The sequence below is a fragment of the Gavia stellata genome, chromosome 23 (assembly GCF_030936135.1).
Source record: "Gavia stellata isolate bGavSte3 chromosome 23, bGavSte3.hap2, whole genome shotgun sequence".
NCBI lineage: Eukaryota > Metazoa > Chordata > Aves > Gaviiformes > Gaviidae > Gavia > Gavia stellata.
The window spans coordinates 2,753,133-2,779,602 of NC_082616.1; the positions used below are offsets into that span (position 1 = coordinate 2,753,133).

At 44.7% G+C, this 26,470-nt stretch overlaps 1 protein-coding gene across 1 annotated transcript in view; it reads right to left on the reverse strand.

Moving 5' to 3' along the window:
• Positions 1–2,531: 2,531 nt before the first annotated feature.
• Positions 2,532–26,470, reverse strand: part of SPRED2 (sprouty related EVH1 domain containing 2) — a 91,234-nt gene continuing 67,295 nt past the window's right edge. Inside the window, exons 4-6 of the mRNA XM_059828443.1 lie at positions 23,803–23,867; positions 3,667–3,816; positions 2,532–3,260 (exon numbers count right to left, since the gene is read on the reverse strand). Of these exons, the coding sequence (XP_059684426.1) occupies positions 2,610–3,260; positions 3,667–3,816; positions 23,803–23,867 (866 nt within the window). The 3' untranslated portion in view covers positions 2,532–2,609. The remainder of the gene's footprint in view (positions 3,261–3,666; positions 3,817–23,802; positions 23,868–26,470) is intronic.

Consider the following 26,470-nt stretch of genomic DNA (forward strand, 5'->3'; position numbering starts at 1 on the left):
GCTTGGAAAAAAAAACAAACAAAAAAACCCTTTGCACAACAGAAAAAAAAAAAAATTTGGTTAATGTTTTGTTACCACAGATACAAAAATAAAATCTGAATAATTTCTCTCAAATGATTGATGTCAGTATTGCAAAGCTGACCGGGAGAACGCTACACACTGTTCAGCAGCAGTGTGGAAATTAAGGAGAAATATTTACAAAAAAACACCCATTTCTATCATTGTGCCCTTACACCACTGCCTTCACAAACCAAATAACACACGCAGCAAAATCTACAAGTATTACAAAAACCCAAGAGAAGAGGGAGGGAGGAGGAGGGGAAGAAAAAAATAAAAAGAGGGATTTTTTTTTTTTTAAAAAAAACCTACTTTTATTTCCAGACATACAGAAAGGCTTGGAGTATGTCTACTTTACTTAAATAAATAGGGGCACTTCAAGACCGGACAAAGAGCTGTAAGATCTTTTTGTAGTGTTGTGCTTTATAGAGAGAAGATCTTACAGATGTTTGTTTACATGAAACAACTTTTGAGAACAGAAATAAAAGAAAAAGGTTGTTCCATTAATTATATTTTTTTTTTCCGAGGCTGGCTTGATGTTTACTAGACACCATTGAGAGATTTGTCAACTGCTATTAGGCACAGAATATTTATATTTCATTCAGCAAACCCAGACACATCACCCAGAGTGTAACACTCCATCCCTTTTCCACTATCATTCCTTTTTTTTTTTTCCCAACCGAAAAAATCCCCAGCAACTGCTACGAATTAAGCCTACCAAACCCTATAGTGTACAAGCACATTGCATACTTAATTCATGGTTGACTAAAAAGCTGTGATTAACTCTCAGAGGAACCGTTGGGACATTCCACCAAGAAAGAATGGCAAGCGTTCCTTTTACATTTATTTGGCAAATTAATTAAAAAAAAAAAAAAATTCCTCTCTTTTAAGACTGATGTCAATGTGCAATAGAGGGAGGGAAAGGACATGCGCCCACTGGCAATTTACTGCAGAAAGAAATTATGGCAGGAACAGCAGTGCCAGCTTTGACAAGCCAATCCCTAGCTGCCTCAAAGTATTCCGATTGTACTATGCTAGTTAGAGCTTACTGCGCTAAATCATTTTTTTTTTTTTTAATAAAAATTATTTGGCTATTCCTTGTAATATATTAGAAAAATACTCTTTTTCCAAGCTAATTACAAGCCTTGTACACAAGACAACATGACATTTAAAAAAAAAAAAAAATAAAAAATTAAAGTAATCTTAATCCTGCTGTATGCACCTTATGCATCCACTTGATAAATCTGGGTGGTGAACTGGGGAGGGGAAAGCCAGGGAGACGCTTCGGTCTGGCTCCTGCAAAGACTCACACGCTCAATCCTACACAGAGACTCACAGAAACGCCCGGTGCACGCGCAATACGTCGAGACGTGTAAGCATCCGGAGGATTGGGACCGCAGGTCAGGGAATGGAAGCGGTGGTTAACATCCTGGCTTTTGATTGTAAATACCTGTTTAGATTGCTAAATGTAGTTTCTACCGTGGACGCGTATGTTCTCGTGCTCATGTATTATACAGAAAACAAACAAACAAACACGATTTTCCATATAATCCACCACTTAATGCAGCATTTCCCCAGAATTGCCATAATAGTGCTTTTGACGTTGCATTGTTAGTAATTCTTTGCATAACAACAATTTTCCTCATCTGGAACCTTAGTGTTTTATTCACAGATCGTTACATGGCTGGCTAATGAAGAAGTTCCCTTTCTTTTGGGCAGAACTCTGAAAACACAGTTTTATTTTTCCAATGTTATTTAGGGAAAAAAGAAAACCCTAAAATTTACGTTTCCCTTTCAAGTAGTGGTCTGACATGATTACAGGTAAGGAGAACTACCAGATTCTCAATGGTTATGTGACTATGGTAACTGAGCCTTGCTTTCTGTTCGCAGAGCTTTACGAACAGAGAAATAATTTAAGATGTTTGCTGAAGGAAATGACGATGGACTCTAGAAGAGAAACTGCAGCTTAGATGGCTATTTTGGCTTTGGAAAACAGAACAAAAAACCCAAAGAAAACCAGTGACAGAAATACTGTGTTGTGGTACAAGTTTGTTACTAGCACACCTTCTATACACACACAATAACTTGACGGCAAGTTAAAATATCTTCCAAGTGAGATTTCATTCACTACACCACCCCGTTTCTAGAAATGCCAAAGCTTGCTAACACGCTGATGGTACCGCACAAGCGGAGGCAAGACGGACACAACCTGGAGATGTTCTACAATCCACCACCATTTAAAGCAGTTCTTTTCTCCAACTCATTTTAACTGAAAAAAAAAAATAAAATAATATAAACATGTACAAGACAGTCTGTTTTGATTACAGATTAATAATACAAAAGTCTATGCTGTAGGTTAGTTAGTTAGAACAGTTGATGAGCAAATCAATGCAGTGTGAGCCCCAGACGACCGAATGTAAAGTGATCCAAACTGGTGGTTTCTGGATGCTGTTGGGCACAGTGGCTGCATCAAAACAAGTGATCTCAATGCTCCAAAACCAACGTGTTCCTTGAACTACAGGAAAAACGTAACACTTCGAATGCATCTGTAGTCATCCAGCAGCTTTGTGTTTTCCACCACAGCACCTGCACATGACCCCACAGTGGTAACAAGCCCGAAGCGGCAAGTAACAGCACATACATGGAGCAATGAAAGACAAGGCGATAAGGGCCATCCACCGGAGGCAAAACATTTCATCACTGGTGTCGCACGAGCAAGGATCTGTATAGTCTCCTTCTGGATCGGACATACAGTGATAGAGCATAGTGTCTGCGCACCACATACAGCTCACTCGATGGATGCAAGTCTTGACGCGGTCTGGAGCATCCTGGCATTGACCCCGTTTGTTCTCCTCATGGTTGAACATGTCCCTGCAGTACACGCACCGCGACCTCTCACCATCTTCCTTCCGCCTGGGCTTGAATTTGACAGGTTGAGTCTTTATCACAGCACCCTTGATATCTTCACCCAGGTCAAAGTCCGAGTTGTCTACGTAAGGATAAGTGTATTCGTGTTTTGAGGCCTCGCTTTTGGCAAAACGTACGTAGGAGTCCATGTCATCAGGATCAAAGTTCTTTCCTCGTGCTGGGGCATGGCGATAGTCCTCGTATCCAGTCATCCAAATCTTTTCCCGAGGATTGATGCGCACTATCTCCTCATCATCGTCTGGAAAGTTGACGTGCCGGTAGGATCGCGGTACTGACTGTGGAAGTAGGGATGGAGATGAAGAGGGTAAAAAGATAAATAAGCTCACCTTGCTATCAGCAATCACTGTCTCCTTGCTTGGTGAAAAGCCAATATTTAACAAATTTGTCTTCCCTTCTTTGTATGCCCATCACCGTAACCCATCACAGGGTTTTAGCCTTCGGCTCAGGAATGAGCACAACTGTCACAGACCTACAATGGCCTGTGCACGTGGTACAACATAACATACTAAATCAAAATGTTTTTTTTTTTAATAATTGGAAGCCATTTAAAGCTAATTGAGAAGGGAAGGGGGAGAAAGGAAGGGGTGGGTGTCTTTCAGGGATATGGGGGGGAAACCAAACACCAGTCTTAGCTATTGCAGACACAGCCCTTTAGGAGGCAACACTGGGAAGAAACCTTACTTGTTCTAGATGGTAGTGGTCAGAGCTATAATGGTCATGAAGGTGTCCACGAGTGCAAATTCTTCGATGTTCGCAGGATGCAGGAGAAGCCAGAGTTCGCACAGGCTGTTCCCTTTTTTGAGAGGAGTTAGAGGAGCTATCTGTAGCATTCTGTTTTAAATGGAAAGGGGGGAAAAAAATCGTCATACATTCAGCTGTTACGGCACGCAGTATTAAAAGAGATGTTTTGCCACTCACTGACTTCGCGCACACCTGCAATATTGGCAACACCTGACAGCAGGCAGCTCCATAAAATTTCACATAAAATACTTGAAAGAGGCAGATCTGTTGCCAGGCCATAAAAGCTGTCGCCACACACATGGAAAAATAGTATGCCATAGCCTACCCGTGACATATTCACCAACACCACTCGTATTCACTTGGCATGTTGTTATACTGGGCACTGCAGGATGATGAGCGTTCATGCTAGCCGCTACCTCTGAAGAGCAAAGTTAAACTCCGTCAAATGATGCAATCGTCTAAGTCCTGCGGGCAGACTCAGACAGAGCATCTGTGTGCCCAGGCTGGACCCCACTAGTTACCCAGGCTACAAAAATACTGGCAATTTTGTTAACCTGCAGGCGTCCCATTAAGCCAAAAACTCCTTTACACGTTCTTCTCCAAACACTCACCGAATTCCAGTTCATCGCAGGCTACTTGAATAATCAGCTTTCCTTTAAAAACTTCAGGGTTTTTTTCTCATTTTGTCACTGATCTCTAATGTGCAATGAATGGTACTTGTGTTTTTATACATTCCTGGCACACGGTGAGCACTTTCTTTAGGTTAATTAGTTACATCATTACACAACAATGATCATGAAAGGGTGAAATATCACGCAATAACATGCTGTTGCCAATACCTGCAGCTTCTTAATATACGTATTTCTCCTCCTGGAGAGATACACAGTGGGGTACCAGTCTTAGCCATCCTCTCTCCATGGCCCTTCCTTGGTTAAAACAGTTTCCATACACTATCTAGACATTCAGGATTTTGCCCATTAATTCTTTTCATAGATTGGTTGGGCTTTTTCATACTACCATGAATATCAGAGGACAGCTGTTAAATGCACTAACAGATTCGGAGCAGGAAAAAGAGCCTCCGTGCACAACGAACAGAAGCGCTGTAACATTGCATGTGCCTAAAATATCGGTGCTTTGAGCTAAGAAAAATCTCCATCCCCCTCCAACTAACAAGCTGTGCTGCAGCTACGACGAGTCCAAGGCAAAGGTCTCCATTTGCCACAACAGTTAGCTAGAGACACAACCTCAAGAGCAGAGAGAAGTTGTATCAGTAGTGAGAGAAGACTGGTTTTACCTGAAAAACCTTCTCTCCTTGTCAAGAATGCACTCTCTAAATATTATTCTCTAATGAATCGTACTAGACATGTCTCTTACTCCAAGAATACAAGAAGGCTCATTGTGGATATTTGTTTATTCTGAAAACAACGCTCTGCAAGACTCTGTCCAAAGGTGAGCACACCTTAAAGCATTACCACACAAAATAGATGTTGATCCTCTTACAACCTGTACAGCACTTAAAAGCACTGAACTCCCAACTTACTTTGTTGAAAGCAAATATACAGATCTGTTTGCAGTGTGATGTAAAGCCAGGCTGGGTTATCTGAGAGGCACAACAAGCAGGATGAGTTTTGAATGGCTGACCCACCCATTAGGGCAGACTTTTAATGCATGTGTTTGTTTTGGTTGTTTGGTTTTGTTTTGTTTTTTTTTTTTTTTTTAAACAAGTACCGAGAAGCAGAACAACTCTTAAGATAGTTAGCACCACCTCTAAAATGTAACTGTGCTGATATTCAGGCTCTTTTTAAAAAGTGGTTTCATCAGCCCAGTCTTCATAACTTATTAGACAAAGGCACTTCAAATCCAGGGTTTAAACCCTTCAAAGCTAATCCTTGTGCCTGTAACGTTAGGTCCTAAAATACCTAGCACATTTTGGGGACGATTCAAAAGAAAATGAGCAGCTTCTACAACCACGTACTTCATAATAACATTAAGCTTCCAACCTATTTGGAAAACCTAAGAGTTAGGATTCAGTTACAACAGCCGCCTCATACGAGTACCTGTTTGCAGTGCTGTTTGCAGTGCAGACCCAGATGTTGAGCTCTAATTTAAGCTTCTCAGAACAACAGCAGAAAGGCACACACCCCATAGTCCGGGCAGCCTCAGCCTGCAGCATGCTCTCAAAGTTAAACTTTGACTGGCATGAACCAAAAAGAAGGCAGGGCCTTAGCACGGTGCTGTGCCAGCCAGCAGGACCCTTCACCTTCACTGGAACCGCGGCCGAGCCCTGCTGGGACCAGCCTTTCGCCGATACGCTCCGAAAACATCGTGGGTGCTCATGGTCAAAATAACGAAGCCTGGGAAAATCACCTAACTGGAGGAGGTTGCACATACTGGCCTGCAACCCCCTCACCCTCCTGGATGAAAATAAAAATCCCAAACTGGATATAACTGCTAGATAATCTCAGCGGGGCAGCTGGGAGCTATAACCAGCCCTCCAAGCAGCATGCTATTTGCTGCCTCTCGGGGAAGGCAGTATTTCTGCAATAGGCAACTGGAAAAGAGGCTGTAGTGATTTTTATCTTGCCCGATTCTTATCTACCCTTGCTTTCCTCCACACCTTATTCTCCTTCAGACCCGGCAGGGCAACCGAGCCTCTCCTCCACATGTGTTGACATGGCTACAAAACCTGTTTGCAGCATACCACAGAGGCTGCGGCTCTGGCCTCCGCTTTCACCTTATTAAAAATTGCTGCATTTCCACGTTCAATGTCCTCAGATTAGAGGGGCAGTTTGCCAACACAAACACTTTCTAAGCGCCCAGAAAGGGAGAAAGCAAGCTATCCGAGACTAGGTCTCTGCTCACTCGTCCGTAAAAATGTTCACGCTGACTCCTGGTTGGTGACGCTAAAGGCAACTGGTTGACAAACGCAGCGTCTGCAGGGTTACCTTGCTGACCAGCGGCTGGGATAAGCATGTTACTTTCCAACAAGGTCCCCCATTGAAGCTTCAAACTTCTGGAGGAGAAGAGAGAAGGCTCTCGACATGTAGGAATGAATGGTTTGAAGACTGGGGGGAAAAAAGGTAGAAAATACCCCCCTCCCAAGCAGAAGGTCACCAGTGAACACCACAGGCTCCTCACCTGTGCTGGTGAGCATACTCATCAATGATCTGAAGAGAAAGGTGAACAAGATGAGACAGTTTTCTGATGAAACTTCAGTTATTCAAGGGAGTAAAAATGAAAGCTGACCCTGAAAACTTGCTAAAGAATCTCATAATGCTGAGAGGCTGGATGTCAAAAAAAAAAAAAAAAAAAAAAAAAAATTACCCCTGAAGCGCAAAGTGACGGAAACACCTTGACCTGACATGTACAATGATGCACTCTGAGCCAGCTAACGCTGCTCAGGAAAGAGATCTTGGGGTTAAAACAGAGCTCGGTGACGGTGTCACCTTGGTGGCTCAGCACCAGGTAAAAAAAAAGCAGCAGCAACAAAGATGATCATCAAGGCATAGCGTGTATCTGCTGCGCTCCCCCAGTCTGTCTGCGGCCCTGGCCCCCCCTCCACCCTGTGTCAATACGGGTATTCCCACCATGGTAAGCTCAGAGAGCCATGGTCAGGACAACTGAGGACACGGGATGGCTTCTCAACCACAGCTAACTAAATAACCTGGGTCTCTCCAGCCTGGAAAAGAGATGATGGAAGGGACCATGAAGATGGGAAGAGAAGAAGTCTACTGAATTGTGAGTCCCATGGGAATGCGAGTAGGAAGAAATTACTCTTCTGGTTTCCTTCAGAAGAGAAGATCGCAAGGCATTCACTAGAACAGGCTCAGATAAGGTTCAAACCCAAGCAAGTACTTCTGACAGAGCCCATAGTTAAAATGCGGTTCAAGAAGCCATACGGAAACCCTCAGAAGAAAATTAGTGACCAAGGATCAAAGGTATGACAACGTTCGGGCCTTCAACAGCGTACCGCTCCCTCTAACACGCCACTGGGACTGAACCTGGACTTGGTGACTGGTCAAAATCAGGCATGTTCTCAAAGAAAAGGCACTCTTACCTTCAGCCAAGTGCCACTACGAACAAATGATGGCAAGACTTTGTCAGTGATGGAAGTAGGGAACAACTTCTGTCCGCCATGACAAGACTGGGTCTTGGCTGGGATTTTCTACCGCCACTGAAAATTTGGGGAAGATGGTGGAGGGGAAAGACATGAGAGGTTTGTTGCAGGTCACCCAAATGCAACACACTTGCCTACAGGAATACATCTAGAAAGGATGTGGTCTCCAGAGCCAGGCTATTTCACCGATGGAAAAACATGTCCCAAACCATCGAGCCACCAGTCTGTGAGAGACACACTGTCTTCCTCTAAAGCCTGTTGAAAACAATCCAGCTCCAGTATTTGTTTTTGAGGGAAAACTATCGAAAACATGCCCACTAGCCACATAAGAGAAATGAACCCAAACCTAAAGTTGTTGGAACAGGGAGTCCAGTAAGAAACTCTGTTTCAACACGCCCTCAAACGCTCAATTAGAGAAATTTGTGTACTAGAGCTTTGCGATTGCTATGGCAGTCGTGAAGTCTTGTGGTTTCACTGCTCGGATAACAAAATCATTAATCATGACCATAACAGTAATTTTATAAAACCCATGCAACACATTTCCTTTTGCAAGTGAGCTGTACATAGCTGAGCGAGCACACGTACTGCCTGTTTGATATGGCTGCTTTGAGAAATAACACCGGGCTTCTACGTACAAATGATTGCACTGTGATAATTAAAAAAAAAAAAAAAAAAAAAGTCCCCATTTCCCCCTCAGACTTTCAGAAGTGACTCATTAAATTAAAAAACCCTAGTCATTAGTAAAGAAGATTATGTTAATCATTTACTGCTGTTTATTCCTCATTGAAATGGATTTGCTACACGAGAACGGCCGGCTAATCAGGTGCCTAAGTAATATTCTGAGATAAGCATCTATCATAAAAACCGATGAGAAAAAGAAGTCTAGTCCTGAACTGGACTGGTCACCTTGCCTCTAATGGCTTTACAGAATAGGTTCACCCCGTGTGATGCAACATCCAAGGATGACTACGAAAAAGAAGAAAGATTAATCTCAAAATTATGAAGCAATACAATCTGTGGCAGCTTGTCAGAAATCGGTTGCCAGAGGGAAATTATGGAGCTTTGTAACTCGTAACTTCCCAAAGTGCTCTCAGTCAGCTAAAGCATTCGCAAGTTTGCTGTCAAAAATCATCGTGGGTCAAACAAGACAAGATGGGTTTTTTTCCTGTAGGATTTTAATGGTTACATGAGGTGGAAAGGACAAAGGGCAATAGAAGTATCATGAGGTTGGACAAGTAGTTTTGCCAGTAATGGTCCTAAAGGAATCGAAAACCCATGACAGCCTGGCCTTTGCACAGCACAAGCCCTCTACAAGCCGACCTCCTCTCTATTGCCATGCTCCACTTTGCTCATCTCCCACTGCCGTGCAAGCCCGCTCCCCGCATCACCCATATCTGAGGGGGACTGTCGACACGCAGCATGGAAATGCAAAACTTGGTGGGGGCTCAAGGTCTCATCTGCACCAAGGCAGCCTTCTGCAACCGCCAAACCTCCTCCTGTGTTCACTTCGGGAAGCCTGGACACATTAAAGAGGAATCCATTGCCACCTCGACATCTGAAGAGACATCCCTGCTGTCCCCAGGACAAGAAATGCAGCTCCCTCACCAAGTCACGGCTTGAGGATGACCCTGGAAAAATGACCGCCAGCAAGCTGCATCCTCCCCCCGGCCGTAGCGCGACCACCCCCGGCTGAGACCTGCGCGATGAGCTCCCTGCAGACAGCCAGAGCCCTTTGTTTGTGCGCTCTGCCCAGGTGCGATCCCTTGGGAGCCCCGGCACAAGCCAGCTCTTCTTCGCTTGACCCTTTTCATTCGCTGGAATAAGGGAAAACACAGCTGTGCTATCAATACAGAAAGGAAAAATGATAAAGTCGGGGAAACGGTACAGCGAGCGAGCAATACTGAGCTAAGCGCCAATCTGAAGTTTATCTGCAGAGCCTCCGCTGTTTATGAACTTCACAAAGAGGAAGTCTGAGAGTTATTTCGGACACATGGCAAAGAAACTTCCACCTTTCCAAAGAAATTAAGATAAAATATAGTCTCCCAGAACTCCCTCAGCTTAATCTTGCCAGAACAAGTCCCTCCTTTCCCCTCCAGGATTTTTTTTTTAAAGCCTAAAGAGATACAGCACTTTTGAGTTTCACAGAGAGAGGAACAGCAAAAATCCTAATTTTTGTCTCAAAGCACCTTTTGCTCTCTGTTCAAGAAAATTAGAAAAGTAAACAGTTGACGTGTTCCATCCACCTCTAAGTGTGCCCTGTATACTCAGGACAGCCCACTTCAAAGGGGGCTTAGATTATCTAAGCATTAAGAAAAAGGTTGGGTGTGAAAAAGTCTTTTAAGATTCGAGACTCCTGTCTCCTGAGCACAAGCTTTTAATTTGTCATGGCAAGATAAAGCCGTGGAAGAAAACGCTTTTGTCAAATTTCTGTTTGTTTCCTATCACTGAAGACAAGACAGAAATTGTATCAAAGAAAATCACTTCTATATATTTCTGAAACGTTTTGACACTCTCATCCGCTGGATCTGGAACTAGTTCTATTCCCTAGCAGACAGTCTGAAGGAAAAGCTTCATGTTAGATCCCATTCCAGTACAGTTCAAAGACAAATTGGCTGTACACAACCATTACAATAAGCAAGGACTCAAATTTTTCCAAAACCAGAACAGGACTATAATTTCTCAAACCTTTGGACTGTTTCCTAGGCACCGCTTACACAAATACCAATATAAATGCAGAAAGCTAGCTTGTTTTACTGCTACCTTTTTTATTTTTAAGTTTCGTGGTTATAGCTTTTAGTGCCAGAAAGACGCTGGTGGCTGTGCTGTCTTAAGTCAGCAAAACTTAAGGAACGTTTACAAGGATTCGGTGCACAAGATCATCTCCATTAAGCTAACGCTAAACCCGATTCTGGCATCATCGGTCAGTTCTGCATGGACCACAGATGTGGCTTAACGGCTCGCTTCGAGGAGTAAAAAGAATATATGAGAATCAGACACTGTTAAATGATATGGCAAACACCCAGATGGGGAAAGGGGAAACCTCAGTGAGATTTTGCTGCTTCATGACTCGCCAGCAATACAAGGTGTCAGGCACATCTCTGCAAAAGCAGGCATTTGAACAGATACAAAGACAAATGCCTGCAAAGTCAGAGGAGGACTGAAGTAAGACAGTACCCCATTTTGCTCGGACTCAGCCCGGGAGCAGAGGCTGTAAGCGGGTCCACGCAACATCTCCTTCCTGTATGATACCCCTCGCCTTGCCCTTACTGCACCACTGGGCTAGAGCACCACTTCAATGGAAGGAAAAGTCTGTGCATCAGGTACCTGTAAGGGAAAACCAGCATGTTGTAAGGGGAAAAAACCCCAAACCACAAGCCCCAGTTACTGGGGCTGCTCCCCAGGCAGCACAGCAGTCCCACGGTACAGTGGTGAGAGTGGGATGGCTCTGCCTACCCACGAGGCGCTCGTGTCCTCGTCAATCTGGAGAGCCTCTCCTCACCAGGACTCCTACGTTTCCTTCTTCATTCCTGTAACTCCTCCCGGCTGTGGTCTGATTGGATTTCTCCATGCTGAGATGAGCTACATCGCTTCAGCGGGATCTTTTTACCTAAACCTGGGAACTGTTTAAACCAACCAATTCCTTAAAACCAGCTAGGGACAGAGGCAGGCTTTTCCTTTTTGCATAAAGGACTCCGTTAATCTGTTTATACCTTGGAAATGACATCTCGGTACGGACTACAGCATTGTCGGGATGATCAGCTGCCCAATATTTGTGTTTGTACAGCTCCGCGAAGATTAGCAAAGCCTCCCTCCTCTAACAAGTAATATTAGCCACGTTACCACAGCTGTCCTCTGCTAAGGCCATGAGGGATGGCCACCGAGGTCCGTACCGCCGTGGGGAGGTGATGGTCCCAGCTTCTTCCTCCCACCGGTCCCATCTCCTGCTCTGTGCGCATGTTTGGGTGGAGAATCACAGGAATCCAGCCCAAAATCATTTTCCTATCAGCTCCCTGATCCCAGTTGACCAGCCGTAGAGGCTTGTGCCCTGATGGCACAAGGGTCTCCAGGCGAAGCAGGGGGGCAGAGACGGGGGGACCTGGAGAGGGAGATTGGTGCCAGCTCCTCGTTAAAGTCTTCCATCTTTGACCTGCTCGTCATCAGCATAGCTGCAATTAATTTGGAAAGCGTCAGCTCCTAATTTTAAGGTGCTAACGGAACTTAGCACGCCCGATGCTGCCGAAAAGCTTTCCTTTCGGAAGACGGGTAGGGATGCTAGGAAATAAAGGAGCGAAGCTCAGCTGGGGGGGTGTTAAAACACTGGATGCGCACAGGGGATGGCAAGAGCTCGCGCGGCTGCTGAGTGCAGCCGGGAACAGATGGCTTCACATAACTCACCACTGAATCTCAGTTCTTCTATACAGAAATTTCCAAGGCGGGGCTGGGGGGAGGCAGAAAATAAGATTGAGGGGGAAGGAAAATGCTAATGAAAATTAGGTTAGCTAAGCTAAAAGAATCGGTGCACCTAGTCCATCATTAATATCTTTGCTATGTACATATTGAACACTTCAGCCTCTAAATTCAGCAGCGCGCTCCTCCTCATACGCCAGGTTACAAATGGAGGGGAAAAAACAGTTAAATGCAAAACTTCCCACAGCAGACGGATACGATATTTTAAGAAGTCAGTTAGGGGTCATTTATTCACACAGTTATGAGCATCCACGTTATTTTAGCTGGAATTCATCACCAAAATAGAATCCAACAGCTGATGCAAACTTTTAAAATACCCTCTTCACATGCACTGCAAATATGTCAGGCTCCGCTTAAAAATGCAATGGTACTTCTTTACTTCTGCCTTTCCTTCTCCTTTTGCAGACAGAACCAGAGACAGATGAACTGCTCCCTATAATCACTTCTGATTTAATTTTCGTAAAATATTTACGAGATACAGGGCAAGCAGACCCTTGGCAAAACACATTAGGCAGGTGAGGGGAGGCAACAGGGCTATTTAGATGCAGTTGTTTATAGTGCATTTCTGTACTGGGCAGAGGTCCATTCTGAGCTCCCCAGACTCTTGTATTCTGTTGGTAGTAACTGAGGATGAACAAACACATGCCCGGGGGTGGAGGGAACACCATCCTGCAGTATTTTGTCAGTCAGAAGGTTGTTTTTTGGTTTTGTTTTTTTTTTCCTTTAAAGGGGTGAAAGGGGGAGCCTGCCACTTTAAAGGCAAACCATTCTTGAAGGCTCACCTAAAAGCACACTTCATTGTTTAGCTTTACCAAACTCCTCCTTTTCCTTTCCAAACTCTCCAAAAAAAGAAACCCCAAACAAACAAAAAAACCCCCACACATTTGAGAGGACGCAACCAAATTACGGATAGACTAGCAGAACTCGGGTGCACACTCCAAGCAGCCCGAACTCTTTGCGTTTGTTTTTTCTTTTTTCTTTTCTACCTGTTACATGAGACAACAGATTCAAACCAGATTTGCCAGTGTTTAAACAGCACGTGGAAATTATAGGCTCCCTCACGAAGAGCAAGGCAACATAGTCATTTGCCCTGTGGTTCCGACTCAGCCCCCTTCATATCACTGCCAAGACGGATGCTCCAGCTTGGCACCAGGAGCCAAATGCTCTTCCCCCTCTAAATTACAAAGAGAGGCGGGGATGCCGGAGTCGAGCACGGCTTTGCCCACTCACTCCCGATCCGCATCCCTCCGACCCCACCAGTGCCGCCGGGTTATGTACTGGGTGGCGGTTCCCTAATCCTTTCTGCCGCGACGCGGGAAGTTGTCAATCATCACTCTGTCCCCCAGCCAAGGCTGCCTCTTTCCAAACATGTTTCCACCCCGCGCAGGGTCTGCTCCGGCTGTTACCTTCAGAGGCGGCGCCCGGGGCTGCGCGAGACACCCCGAATCCGGCTGGCATCCCCGGTGCCTCCTACCATGAGCGCCCCAGGACAAAGAGTTTTGTTTGAACACAGCAGCAGGAGAGATTGCAGCTTACAAATACAGCTGCTTGCTGAAAGCGACTTCCTTAGGTTGCATATTAAAATAATAGAAAAGGCCATTTTTTGTCTTTGCAAAACTTTCAAGCACCCCGCGGCCGAAAAAGGACTATACACTTCAAAGGCTGACTGCATAGCCTGGATTAAAGAAGGAACTTAATGGAAAACTACAGTAATATCAACTACTTATTTTCAAGGTAAGAGCATAACATTTGGCCGTAACACAGCCCCATCAACACCACCTCAGCTATCCTGTCGTCTCCTTCTTGTCTCAATGGAAGGATGAATTCGGCAGTGGCAACATGAAGGAGGAAAATGCCATAAATACCGAGCCAGGCTCAGCCACGTGTGCAAGAACCTCCTTACTTGTCCCACTGGCACAAGCGCAGCAAAGGTCTGCGGTGAAGCTGTCCTGCAGAAGGCGATGTATCCACGGCTGGGGGGTACGCGACGGATTTCAGGTGGCACGATGAGTATTAGCGGGGTGGCAGAGCTTTTTCACCGCCCGCTTAGCCGATTGCTCTTACAGTTTCCCTTAAGCCAACACTTCTGCTTCTCCGGCCCTACAGCGAGCTGGCTCAAGGAGCTAAACCACCGGAAAAGTATTCCCTTTCTTTTATAGGGCTAGTTTTTGGTTCACTTCCCCGGGCTGGCTCAGCGCGGGGTCAGCTGTGCTGGTAAAAGGGGGACAGCAGGAGCCCCTCTCCGCTTCGCTGGCTCTCAGCAGCGCTGAGGCTAAAGATGCCATCATTCAAGTCACATCCCTTGGCTGTGGTTTCATTATAGTGCTAAAATAACCCCTGCAACCCCATTCTGGCTTCCCAACGCCGGCTCTGCTCTTGGCACATGCGGGCTGCAAAAGCAACGTGGGGGGAACCGAGCTGACTGGAAAATAACTTGCTTTTCATGGGCGTCTTGCCTCAAATCAGGTCCCCCTTACATAATGCCGAAGAAATGCCCGGGGAACCACAGCTGAACAAAAGCAAGGCCAAACGAGAAGGCCACAAACCCAGCCCGCAAAGCTCTGTTGACAAGCTGAGGTAGGCAAAACCACCGCACTGCCAACACGGAAAAGACGAGCCGTACTTGCAACCGCTCCTCCTGGCTGAGGGCGAGGGACCAGAGCTATGCAAGGGCAACAGCGAGGGCCACGGCGGCTGCTTTTGGGGAGGAACAGCAAAGCCCACTTTCAGCAAGGGGTCCCAGGGATGGCTTTGTCGGTAGCCAGCGGCAATTCGGGCTCCACCTCTGGATGCTCAACCCCCTGCATGCCCCCTTTACCCGGGCTGCTGCTGTCGCCTGCGGGGCCATGCGCTAAGTCCAACTAGTAAGCTGATCCAGGTTAAAAAATAATCCTTTAAAAAAAAAGTGGGGAAAAAAAAATCTCTTCCCCCTCCATCTTACTGTATGTTGAGAAAGGGCAATTTTGTCTTGGCTATGTTTTGTTTCTGACACATTTGTGCCTTAAGCACTCAAATGCACTAAAGCATTCAGCTCCAGATGAATTAGAAGGGAACACGCTCATAAACAGCTTCACACTTTAACTCATCACATAGTTTAAGTACATTACTACACAGCCAAATTATTTTTTCGGAAGACAAACACGCAGCTAGCTGACTGCAAGTGTGAAATGGTGCTACAAGGCCCGCAGATCACAAATTCATCAGCTAGAAACTACGGCTAGGGAGGCACCGGTCAATTCATCTTTGGACAAGGAATCGTACGGGCAGGTTTGCTGGTGACCCTCCTCATCCCGAAGCCTCAGGTGACTGCGTATTACAAGAAAAAAGGCTTTCGGTATTCCGAAGATTACTTAAATGAATTCAAGTCTGGTTATACCCAACAAAATAATTAAATAAAGTATAAAACCAAAAGAGCTGGCACACTAAACTATACCACCATATCATTTAAGCACAGGGAAAGGGGAAAACAGGTGTTAGAAAGGAACAAAAAAACCCACCACCCTGACAAAATCTCCTTTGAATTGCTGGGGCAAACTGAACAAAACCCAATACTTAACTGGTGCACAAATTACAACACAACTTCTGGCAAGACACAGCTCTAAGGAAACTTCCATCACAGCAGAAGATCGTATTTCAGTTTCCTGCAGGATATATCCCAATCCCAGTGCAGGACCAACTGTGTGTGGATGTGGGAACGGTACAGAGCCAGAAAATACACTACAAAACCAGTCTTGAGAGGAAGAATTGTGACAAGAGAAATTCCTTACCCTCAGCAAAGTAGCTCGACACATCCAAGTCACTGCTGTAATTAGCTACATAAAAACTACGTGACAGCGAGACTTGGGGTATCCGATAGCAATACAGATATTTTCTGCTTAATAATTTGTTACCAAACGACAGATGCTCCTCGCCTTGTCTTCACACAGACACCCCAAACGCCCCAAGCTCTCGGTAGGCTGACACTTGCAGGAAAGGACCGCTTCCCGTACTTAGGCTAACATCAAAATAAAATAATCACATCCTCTCTTTTGGGCCTGGTTTTGTGACAGCAAACACTTTTATGCCTCCTCTCCAAAGTGCACGGGGATGCCCGTGACCAACCAAATTTCCGATCGCGTTCCCATCATCTCCCCGCCGGCGTGGTGGTGGCTGCTGGACCCTTGGGAATCACTGGTTGGGTGATCCTGTCCTTGCCAGGGACTCAGGAGTTTGAAGACTGTGTGTGGCAAAATAACTGGACTGATACAGTTTGGTTTAAAAAAAATAAAAAAAAAAAGATTTTATTGTTTTAAAGCCTTAGACTGAAATAGTGCCAAAGCAACTGAAGTTCATTGCGTTTGGGAATTGTGTTAAACTGCATATTCTTGATGTCTAGCAAGAAAAGCCTGCTTTGCCCGCCAGAGACTGACCCGAAAGCAAAAAATACTACTATAAATACAATACGGCAATATGTAAATTATGCAAGACCTCTACTTCCCTCTCCTTTCTTTTAAAGAAAGCAAATAAAGCTTCAAATCTACCCCCCAGTTCTCTCTCCTATCAGTTCCCCTTAGCTCTTCACTTGATTTACATCTCATGAATCTGTATAGATGTAAGAATAAATAGATTTTATGTACTGCGTACCTCCACACCACAGTAATTTTTGTATTTCCTTCTGTCCGGACGACAGGCTGCGAGTGAGCAAGGACAATCTATAGGCTGAAGTAGAGTAATTGCCCCTACAGTTTTGAAGGATTTAAAGAAAAGAGCAGCTGCCACCCCAGATCACAGAAGCGACACCTCCGTCTCAGCGACAATCGTATTAAGTTATCAGAGTGAGTATAGCTTGCTTCTATTAGTTGAAAGAGTAAGAAAATAAATGGGTTAATTTCCAGCATCACTTAAAAGAAACAGGAGGTCCTGAAGGAAAGGGAGAAACACAACAGCCAGAGAAAAACCTTCCACTTGACTTGCCCTACCGAAAAACCTCTTTGAGCATCGGTATCCATTCCTGTCGAGTGACATGAATTTGTTGTGAGCAGAGTTAACCTGAAGAAAAGCAGAAAAAAAAGGAATAAAAAGAAGCTAGCCTCCTTATGAGGAGCGGCTGAGGGAGCTGGGGGTGTTCAGTCTGGAGAAGAGGAGGCTCAGGGGAGACCTCATCGCTCTCTACAACTGCCTGAAAGGGGGTTGTGGTGAGGTGGGTGTTGGTCTCTTCTCCCAAGTGACAAGTGATGGGACAAGAGGAAATGGCCTCAAGTTGCGCCAGGGGAGGTTCAGGCTGGATATTAGGAAAAATGTCTTTCCTGAGAGAGTGGTGAAACACTGGAAGAGGCTGCCCAGGGAGGTGGTGGAGTCACCATCACTGGAGGTGCTCAAGGAACATGTGGACGTGGCACTGTGGGACATGGTTTAGTGGGCATGGTGGGGTTGGGTTGGTGGTTGGACTTGATGATCTTACAGGTCTTTTCCAACCTTAATGATTCTGTGAAAATAGCTGGATGTTCAGGACCTTTTCACTATTTCAGTGGCATCTCTCCTGCCTCCTGACCCCGGCATAAAAGCAGGAAGAATTCCACCAAGAAGCCGATACATCCTGGGAGGAAGAAAAAAACCCCAACAATTAAACTACAGATAAACCAATGACTTCAGACTCCAGGACTACCTTGGTAGTCAGTCTGCTGGAACAAATCAAGGCAGATTTCGCAGCGCTGAAGTGTGAAAGTCCTGTTCAGACATGACGAGCGATTGTTAAGTTGGTGTTGCACTGACTGTTCAAGTGTAGGACGGGGATGCCCAGAGCACTGCATATAACTTGAGAGACACAACTATAAAGAAATACGAATAAATCTTAGTCCAGTTCATTGCTCAAATCCAATTTTGTTTGTTTTTTTTTTTTTTGAGGGAGGGATTTGAGCGTGCTGGTTTCTGTGTGTGCATTTCTCTCTTCTTGGCAAGTACTTTTTTTTTTTTTTTCTTTTGAAAGCTGAATTAGAATAGCTGTGGTTTACAACGCAAGCCCCAAAATCCAGACATTGGAGGATGTGGCTAGCAGCAATGAACTCTTTGGCCGTACATGCACAACGCAGCTGGCTGCTGAGCAGGAGGAACAACACAGGTAAGACCATCCAGTCCTATCGCTGTGACGATCCCCTAATCGCTTTGCTCAGCCTCACAGAGCAAACAAGGTAGATTTGCTCAGCGACAACCTAAGCGCTACACCCCACCACCCCCGTACAGAGCTCTGCTCCTCCAAAAGGCATTTTTCCTTTCTGTTTCTCTAGCTTAGCCTTAAGAAAAAAGGAAATTTCAGGCTCCTCAAACCCCGAACGCAACTCATGAAAGAAAAAAAATCTTGCAACTCAGTGCGTCTCTACTCTCGGCAACATCGTTTTCCATGGAGGGGTGGGACGAGAGATGCTCCAGCGTCACACAGAACTTACAAATATATTCCAAAATAATTGGACTGGGTTTCTACACGTCTACTTTAAAGAAAAAGAGCTACAGTGGTTCTTTAAAAGAACCATCTGAACGTGAAATGACCAAGCCAGCAAGAAAAATTAGATTTAGTGTTTATCTAACTAACATAAATCTTATAAATTTTAATAGTGAGGCTGTAACACGCTTGAGGCCCACATGGGAGATGAAAGTAGGGAAAAGGTTTCATGGAAAAGCAGCAGGGAGAAATCTGTTTTTTTAATTAGGAAACCAGAAGAGATGCAAGGAGGACTGTAACGTTAACATCTGCTACAATCCGCACCGCTACGGCTGAGAATGGGTAATTGTGTCTGTCTCTTAAACGAGTGTCAGCAGCGTCCAAACCACATGACAAAATTCCTAGCTCAAACATCCCCCAGCACAGGAGTACACGTCCATGCTGAGGAAAAGGCACAAGGGGCGCAGGATCGTTCCAAACATGCAACGTCGTGGTGAAAACGTGAGTCTGAAGACTTCTGCAGCAAGCTTGAGAAGGAAAGTGGTGGCGGTGGTGGCAGCAGGATCTGTCCACGTCACCTTAGTGAAACAAGAGAGTATTTTCCCCGTCTTGTAGTTGGGGAACCGAGGTAAACAAGCTTTTAGCCAGGAGTCAGCAAGACAAGAAGTGGATTGATCCCAGGTGTCTTGAAACGCAACCCTGCAGCTCAGCCATGCACCTCTAGAACACGCCTGCTCTACCTGCAAAATTCTGCCAGCCTCTATTTGAACAAAACCTAGGAGGTTTAAAAAATTATTATCGATTACCTGAACCAGCTATGATTGTAACATGTATATCAAACTTAGTAAGGTTGAGTTTTGTTGTTTCCTCCCTTACGTTCCCGTTAACCCAAAAGGGGACTGCAGTCATTCTTAGGTTCACAAACCAGAACTGACACGGGAGCTGTTGCTCCTCCTGCTTGTGGGTGGCTTTTTTTTAGCACTAAAGCAGGCACAAGGCTGCAGATTTATCTGTAAAACACATGAGCGACATGTTTCAGCTGAACTGGTCATAAGGTTTCAGAAGAAACACCTCTGCTTTTTCAGACGGGTTGCAAAAAGACACCATTTCAGGAACTCTGCAGACTCTGGAAGTTATTGACCTTTTTTTCCTTGGACTCAATTCACATTTTTCACTTCATGGTCATGTGGGATTATTATCTGTAATTGAAAGTAAAAGTGTAGATTAAGGAAAAAATTTTGCATAATAACTCAGTTGTATGGCAAATTCTGTGGCAGAATATAGTCAGTCCTTATTAAACGTTATTTCTGAAATGAATGTTAATTAAAGAAGGCTGAAGATGCAGGCTGGATGGATGAAGACAAACAGAACAATCTCAGACCGCTGCAATGACAATGTTTCCCCCAGTGGAGACAGAACGGATGGCTAGTCTTACTCAGATTGCATCTCTTGAGAGGACGATTTATAATGTACAAGACAGGAGAAATTTATTTGCTAACATATGGAAAACATTTATGGGCTCTGCTGAGGATCTGGAATTAAAGAAACACAACTACATATTGTTAAAACTTCTAAATGGAGATCTCACTTTAGAAATAAGCATTTTTCCCCTCCAGCCAGTGATGTTTATTTCTATACCCTTTTGCTTTCTGCCTTGTCAGGTACGAGTTTCAGAACAGGGTTTGTATCAATTTGTCTAGTGGCTGCAGGTCTAATCCACCGGAAAACTATCAGATGGCAAAGTCCTGTTTTTAAAGATATAACCCATGCTTCAGAACGATGGATGAGGAGCATATGCCGTAGGGATGGGGCAAGGTACTGCTGCCCAAGTTACTGTCTCGGCACTGCAAGTTACAGCGATGAGAGGAGATAAGGCTACCGACACCAGTGATGCTTCCCAAGCAAACGCTCACGCAGCCACAGCTGCAGACAACTCACCCCCTTAAAAACAACAAAAAAAATACCTTCTGGTACAAGAAAATGATCCTCCATTAAGCCACACAAGATCATAGCCTGAGGGAGAGCTCTACCTCTGGGGCAAACCTTCTCTTCCCCATGTAAATAACTAGCTGGATGCCCGGAAGGGTTGCGCGCTGGCTGACGAATAAACGAATGGATGATGTCTGAGTTGCACGCACCAAAATATGCACACAAAGTCATCATCCCACGGAGCGGTATTGAAGCTAACAGGGTCAGGGACAGTATAAAAGCCCTGTGTCAATCAATATCCAACAGCCGTATCAGGGTCACTGCTTACACGTAATGAGGGTGATTGTTTTAAAGCCGGTACCATTACATCGGTGCAAACATCAGTGCTGATGTGCAAGGTAAAGCTGGGGTGGCCATCTGTAAAGCAGTGTAAGAAAAGTGAAGTTTTGGACCACTGTGGTTGAACAGATTGAAACATCTTCAAGCAGGGGCAGGACCTCAGGCCAAATATTTAAGGCAGCAGCACAGCAGCGACGGCTGGGATTTTCAGAGACGGATAAATGACTGATTAAATGACTCAATCATGCAGATGCTTTTGAAAATTCTGCCGCACGCAGTTAAGTTTATTCATGCATGTGTGGGAGAGGGGGAGGACTGTGAAGATTTTAATAGCTACCTTAGGAAATAAAAAAGAACAAATGTACTTTCTCTTTAAAAGAGAGCAAAAAGCCCCAAACCCAAAAAATCCACTGCTGTGGCTGGGGAAAAGAGTTTACAGGAAAGTTGTAAAGAAGTTTTGTGTGCAAGGATGGCTGAATGGACTATGATACCAAATCAAAAAGAAGTGCAAAGAAAGAATGAAACAGAAAGGTAAAAATAAAACATCACAGCCCTATCAATTTCTTCCAGTCTAAAACCCCTCCACGCTTCAGTCTGTTATTTCTGGCTTATGCAGACTTCATACTCCGCCATCACCTACTACATAAATGGGAAGCTGAGAGCTTCAAAGAGCTTAAGGACTGTAGGAAAAAGAAAGACTTCATCCCAGGAAAGCAAAGTAGTCGTATTCGGGAAAAAGATGCTCCTAAAGCCTGATATTTGAGTACAACAACATACCCGCCCTGATGTGACAGCTTCACTAACAGCACCATGCGACCTACCACCATCGGTGAAGTCCCTCTCACTGCTCTGGAGATCACACAACATGCGGAGAGAGGTGCCAGGCAGGGCACAACCCCGGTGTTAGCGTCCCCCGGGATCCCAACACGGTGCCAACCGCAGCCGAGGTTTCCTTCCTTGCTAATGCTATCGAGTAGCTTGCTCCTCCTTCTCCGTCGAGCATCCTACCCATAAATATCTGCATGGTAGGGGGTTATCTGTCACCTCCCTGGGGTCAAGTAGGGGGGGAAAACAAAAATCTCTCACAGCTTCGGCTCTTCACTTTGAATGCAGGAGTTTGAGTGATTTTGAGGCAGCCGGAGCACCTTCATCCAACTTTCCCAATGTAAAGCAACACTTAAAGGCAACAACTTCTTCCTCCCTGTAAAAAGCACCCTACAAGTTTAAAAATCAATACTCAACCACAAGATTGAGCATGTGGAGAAATACAGGAGCACTCCCAGGTCCCTAAACATCAGCCAGTTGGATTTTAGCAAAAATATCCTTTCTTATTTCCGCAGACTACTTCTCACTGCTTTAACACTCAGTATTTCCACATCTAACCCAGCGAGAGCTGGCACATGCCTGTCCAAGGCACATTTCGACGGTCGTCCCCTTCCCGACGAGCACAGAAGAGCCGCACGCAAGTCCAGCATGACATCCAGCCCCAGCAGAGCACGGCTCGCCCGGCGAATTTGGGGACAAAACCGCACAAATTGGTAAACTGCTCTGGCTCCAGCAGTGCCTCCCCCCGTCCCGTCCCATCCCAGTGCCTATAAATCACTTCTGGCAGGTAGTTGGGAAGCAGCTGCTAATGATAGTTTTGCTGCGGAGCGCAGGAAGTCACCTTTTAACCCTGCCTGCTGTTGTTTGTCTCCCGGAGCCGTGACAAAAGGACAGATGCGGACAAGATGCCCGCTGTCGGGAGGATCTGGTCAAAACGCAGCAGGGAACCTGCCCCGGTCCCATACCGGCAAAACGTCACCATCAATAACACCTTTCAGCTTCGGGTGCTTCCCGGCGCCTGTTTTCAAAGGGCTTGATGCCGGTCCTCAGTTTTCCCTCACTCACCCTAAAGATGCAGGGAAGCATCCCAAAGGTGACTTTAATTGAGCTTCCCGCTGCTGCGCCGAGGGTGCCCCACCTTCCACCCTCCTGCCATCCAGTGCCCACCTGCGCCACGGGACAAGGAGAGCATTTGTAATACAACTAACACATGTATGCGTGTGCGCGGGGGTTTGCGATCGGAGCTGAGCAAATAAATTCAATAAGACAAAGTATTTGTTGCGAGCATCTTGTTTTCAGCCTGTGGAATATCCGTGACGGGATTACAATTTCATCTGACATAATTTATAGATTTTTTTTTTTTTAAAGTGTGCAAGTGTAGTGGGGACAGTAGCTTCTTCCATTTCAGGCAAGCTCCAAAATACATTTTAGACATTACCACAAATTAAATACGAGCAACTCACTCCTATTTAAGTCACTGCTGGTTAGGCAGATGGTATGCTACTGTGCCTTCCTCCAGCTGAAAAACACTTGTTTGAACTTTCTACATTTCACGCATAGGTGAAACACTCAAAGTTGGCTTTTGTTAACAATTACAATTCAAAATCTTATTTCCTTGAGTAGGTACCTGAGTAGCAGACAGGTACTTGAGTTTGTGGGAAGCTTCTCAAGGACAGAGAGGAGGTATTAAAAGGTGTGTGCACCACTCAGACCAAGCCATAGGAAATTTAAGAGATATTATTTGCTCACTTCTAGCCCAGACAACATCTGCTCTGCCATGCTTCTCACATAGCAAAGGAGGCCAACAGAAACCCAAGGCTTTACCTTCTATAGAGGATATACTTCCATCAAATAAAACATACCCACTGGCCAAACATGGTGACGGCTGGGAGCCAACCCCGAGGCATAAAAAGGAAAATGCTTTCCAACCTGACCATGTAAACCGGAGTGTAAAGGAGGATGACCTCAGGTGAGATGTACTTACAGTGAAGACATCATCATCGCCAACCTCGGCCTCGTTGTGAAGCGTTGACGAGGAAGTCGTTGACCCTAGGGAAAAAAAAACAACACACAACAGCTTTTTAAACACATGGCATCCCTGTGCAAGTATTTATTTTTTTTTATTAGGCTGGTGAACACTTGGATTCTCACAAGTTTTTATATTGTAGATGTGTAAAAGAATGGCTCAAATTAAGGAAGAAAAACCCATCTACTGATAGCTGGGTTGGAAAGGTAAAATCTGAAAGTGTTTCTTGACACACAACTGCATGGCTGCCAATGCTAATTAACTATGTTAAAAATAGCAGTTACCATTTCCAATTACAGAAAACTTTCATTTCTGAAGAACCGTAAAGCTACGTGCTAATCAGTGCTCGAGACTAGATCCTCAGCTGTCAAGAAACCATATATGAGTTATTCTTCACATATTCCGTAAATCTGGGGGGAAAATGACTTTTTATTTAAAAACAATAGACCTCACTTTGACAATGAAGAGTTAGATTGTTTTTTTTTTTCTTCTTCTAATTTCAGAAGTTGTAATATATTTTAAAGGTCTTCTCTGTTATCAGCTATTTCTCAGAAAACCAACTTGCCCCACGTAAGCCAAGTATTTGAAAGGAGCTGAAATGTGTAAAACCATAGACAAGAGCAAAATACTGGGGTGCAGTCCTCATTAATTACATGGCAAACGTCTGGAAAAGTGGGAAATCTTATTAAAAAAAACCTTCCTCCAACCTCTTCCCTCACCCCACGGATGTCCCCGGGGAGCTGCTCGAGAGCCTGGTCAGCACCCACATCGCAGAAGGGCAGCAGGGAGGGTGGCACACGCCATCGCTGGACTTGGCAGTAAATTTCTGCTGTGGCTAAAAGGGGGTGACCCCTCTCCCCATCCCTGGCCGAGGGTCCCGGACCCCCTTCCCTGCTGGCTGCACCCCCCATGAGGCTGCCAAGGAGGGTGGGAGCAGCAAGATGCTCTGACGGGGGTGAGAAACCCCAAGTCAAAGGCTTTTTTTTTTTTTTAATGTAAGCCCACTGTTCCAGTGAATTAGGGCCACATCGCATCCCTGACTAAAATAGTTGAACGGTTTGTACCACCTTAATTCTGGAAATTTTTAAAAATAATGTGCTTTATATAATGCTATCCGCACCAGCCTTGGCTGCTCTCAGTTGCATCATCACCAAGATGTACAGAGCTAAGTGCGAAAGCCCACTTAAAACACCAAGTAACGTGAAAACATTTGTGCCATTTGCTACATTAGCTTTAAAAGTAAAAAATCCCGACGCTCTACAGAGCTGCACAGGATTCCTGTACTTGTGCACAAAACTTCTGATGCTACAGGGAACGAACTATCGGTTAAATATTAATAATAGAGCAGCGATTTCATGAAGTGAAGTTTCGAATGCGCATAGTTTGTTGTGCTTAATATTACCTGCTAAATTTGATCAACTACGTGAACAAAAAACGAACGATAAATGAAATCCACTGCCCAATGCTGTGTGTGCACGAGCCAGTTACTGTTTTCCATTCAGAAAGCCTTTTTTGGAAGTTAAGGAGGAACACATTCATAAGGATCAGTCTGTGCTGTTAATGGGATAAATATAGATTTGCTGATTTTGAAGTATCTGAGATACAGCAGAACTTGATTTTAAATACTTCCACTGTAAAATGGATCAGAAAGAGCAGAACAGGAGGCACCACGTACCGGCATCTCCAAAATACTACTCAATACAGCTGAGTTATCATCTCCTTGAAACTTTGCACAATCCCGTGCCACTTACATAAAACATCACTTCTATAACTCAAAACACTTCCCAGTTTTAGCAAACAAGAAGAAGAAAGCGGAAGGCTTAGCTGTAACTTCTTCATGTTAATGGCACAGGAAAAAGCAAATGAATAACCGGTTGAGAAGATCCTTCCTCTAACTGACGAGGTATTTACCAGGAAAGAGCCCTGGGTGATTAAATCTCTCCCAGTATCTACCATTTCCATGTTAAAGCAAGGACAGGGCATGCAGAACATTAAGCTGTCTCATGGAGCTAAGGTCCTCAAAAAGAATAAACACCTGTATATATATTTGAGCTAGTATCCTCAAAAAATAATACCATCTATATAGAAAAATATCCCAGTCACACTGGGTGAGAAGGAGAAAGGCTTTGGACCACTAAGTCCCTACAGAAAGTGGCATGGTTAAAAAAAAAAAAAAAAAAAAAAAAATCAAGAAAAAAACCCCATGAAGAATCAAATTTCATTAAAATAAAGTACTATTGAATTATAGCTGTATTATGATTGCCTGATTGCAATGAAATGTGAAAAGGAAAAATTTATGACAACTTCAAAGCACAGGCAAGTCAAAACGCATTTTTTACAGAATTAAAAAAAAAAAAACCCACCCCAAAAACACAACAAAGTCTTCAAGAACTACCATTCAGCGAAGAGGACGCAGACAAAACTAATTACTGCAAAAAACCAAAAACAAAACAAAGTTTTATTCAACTCCAGACAGGAATTCATACTACGATTTAACAAAGACTCAGTAAGACGAGATTTGGCTGCACACAAAGAAGAGCCTGGGCTGAGTTGCCATCGCTAGCACGAAACCCAAGCCTATCAAAAAAAGCAGTAATAATAGACTCGATGATAATTAAGGGGGGAA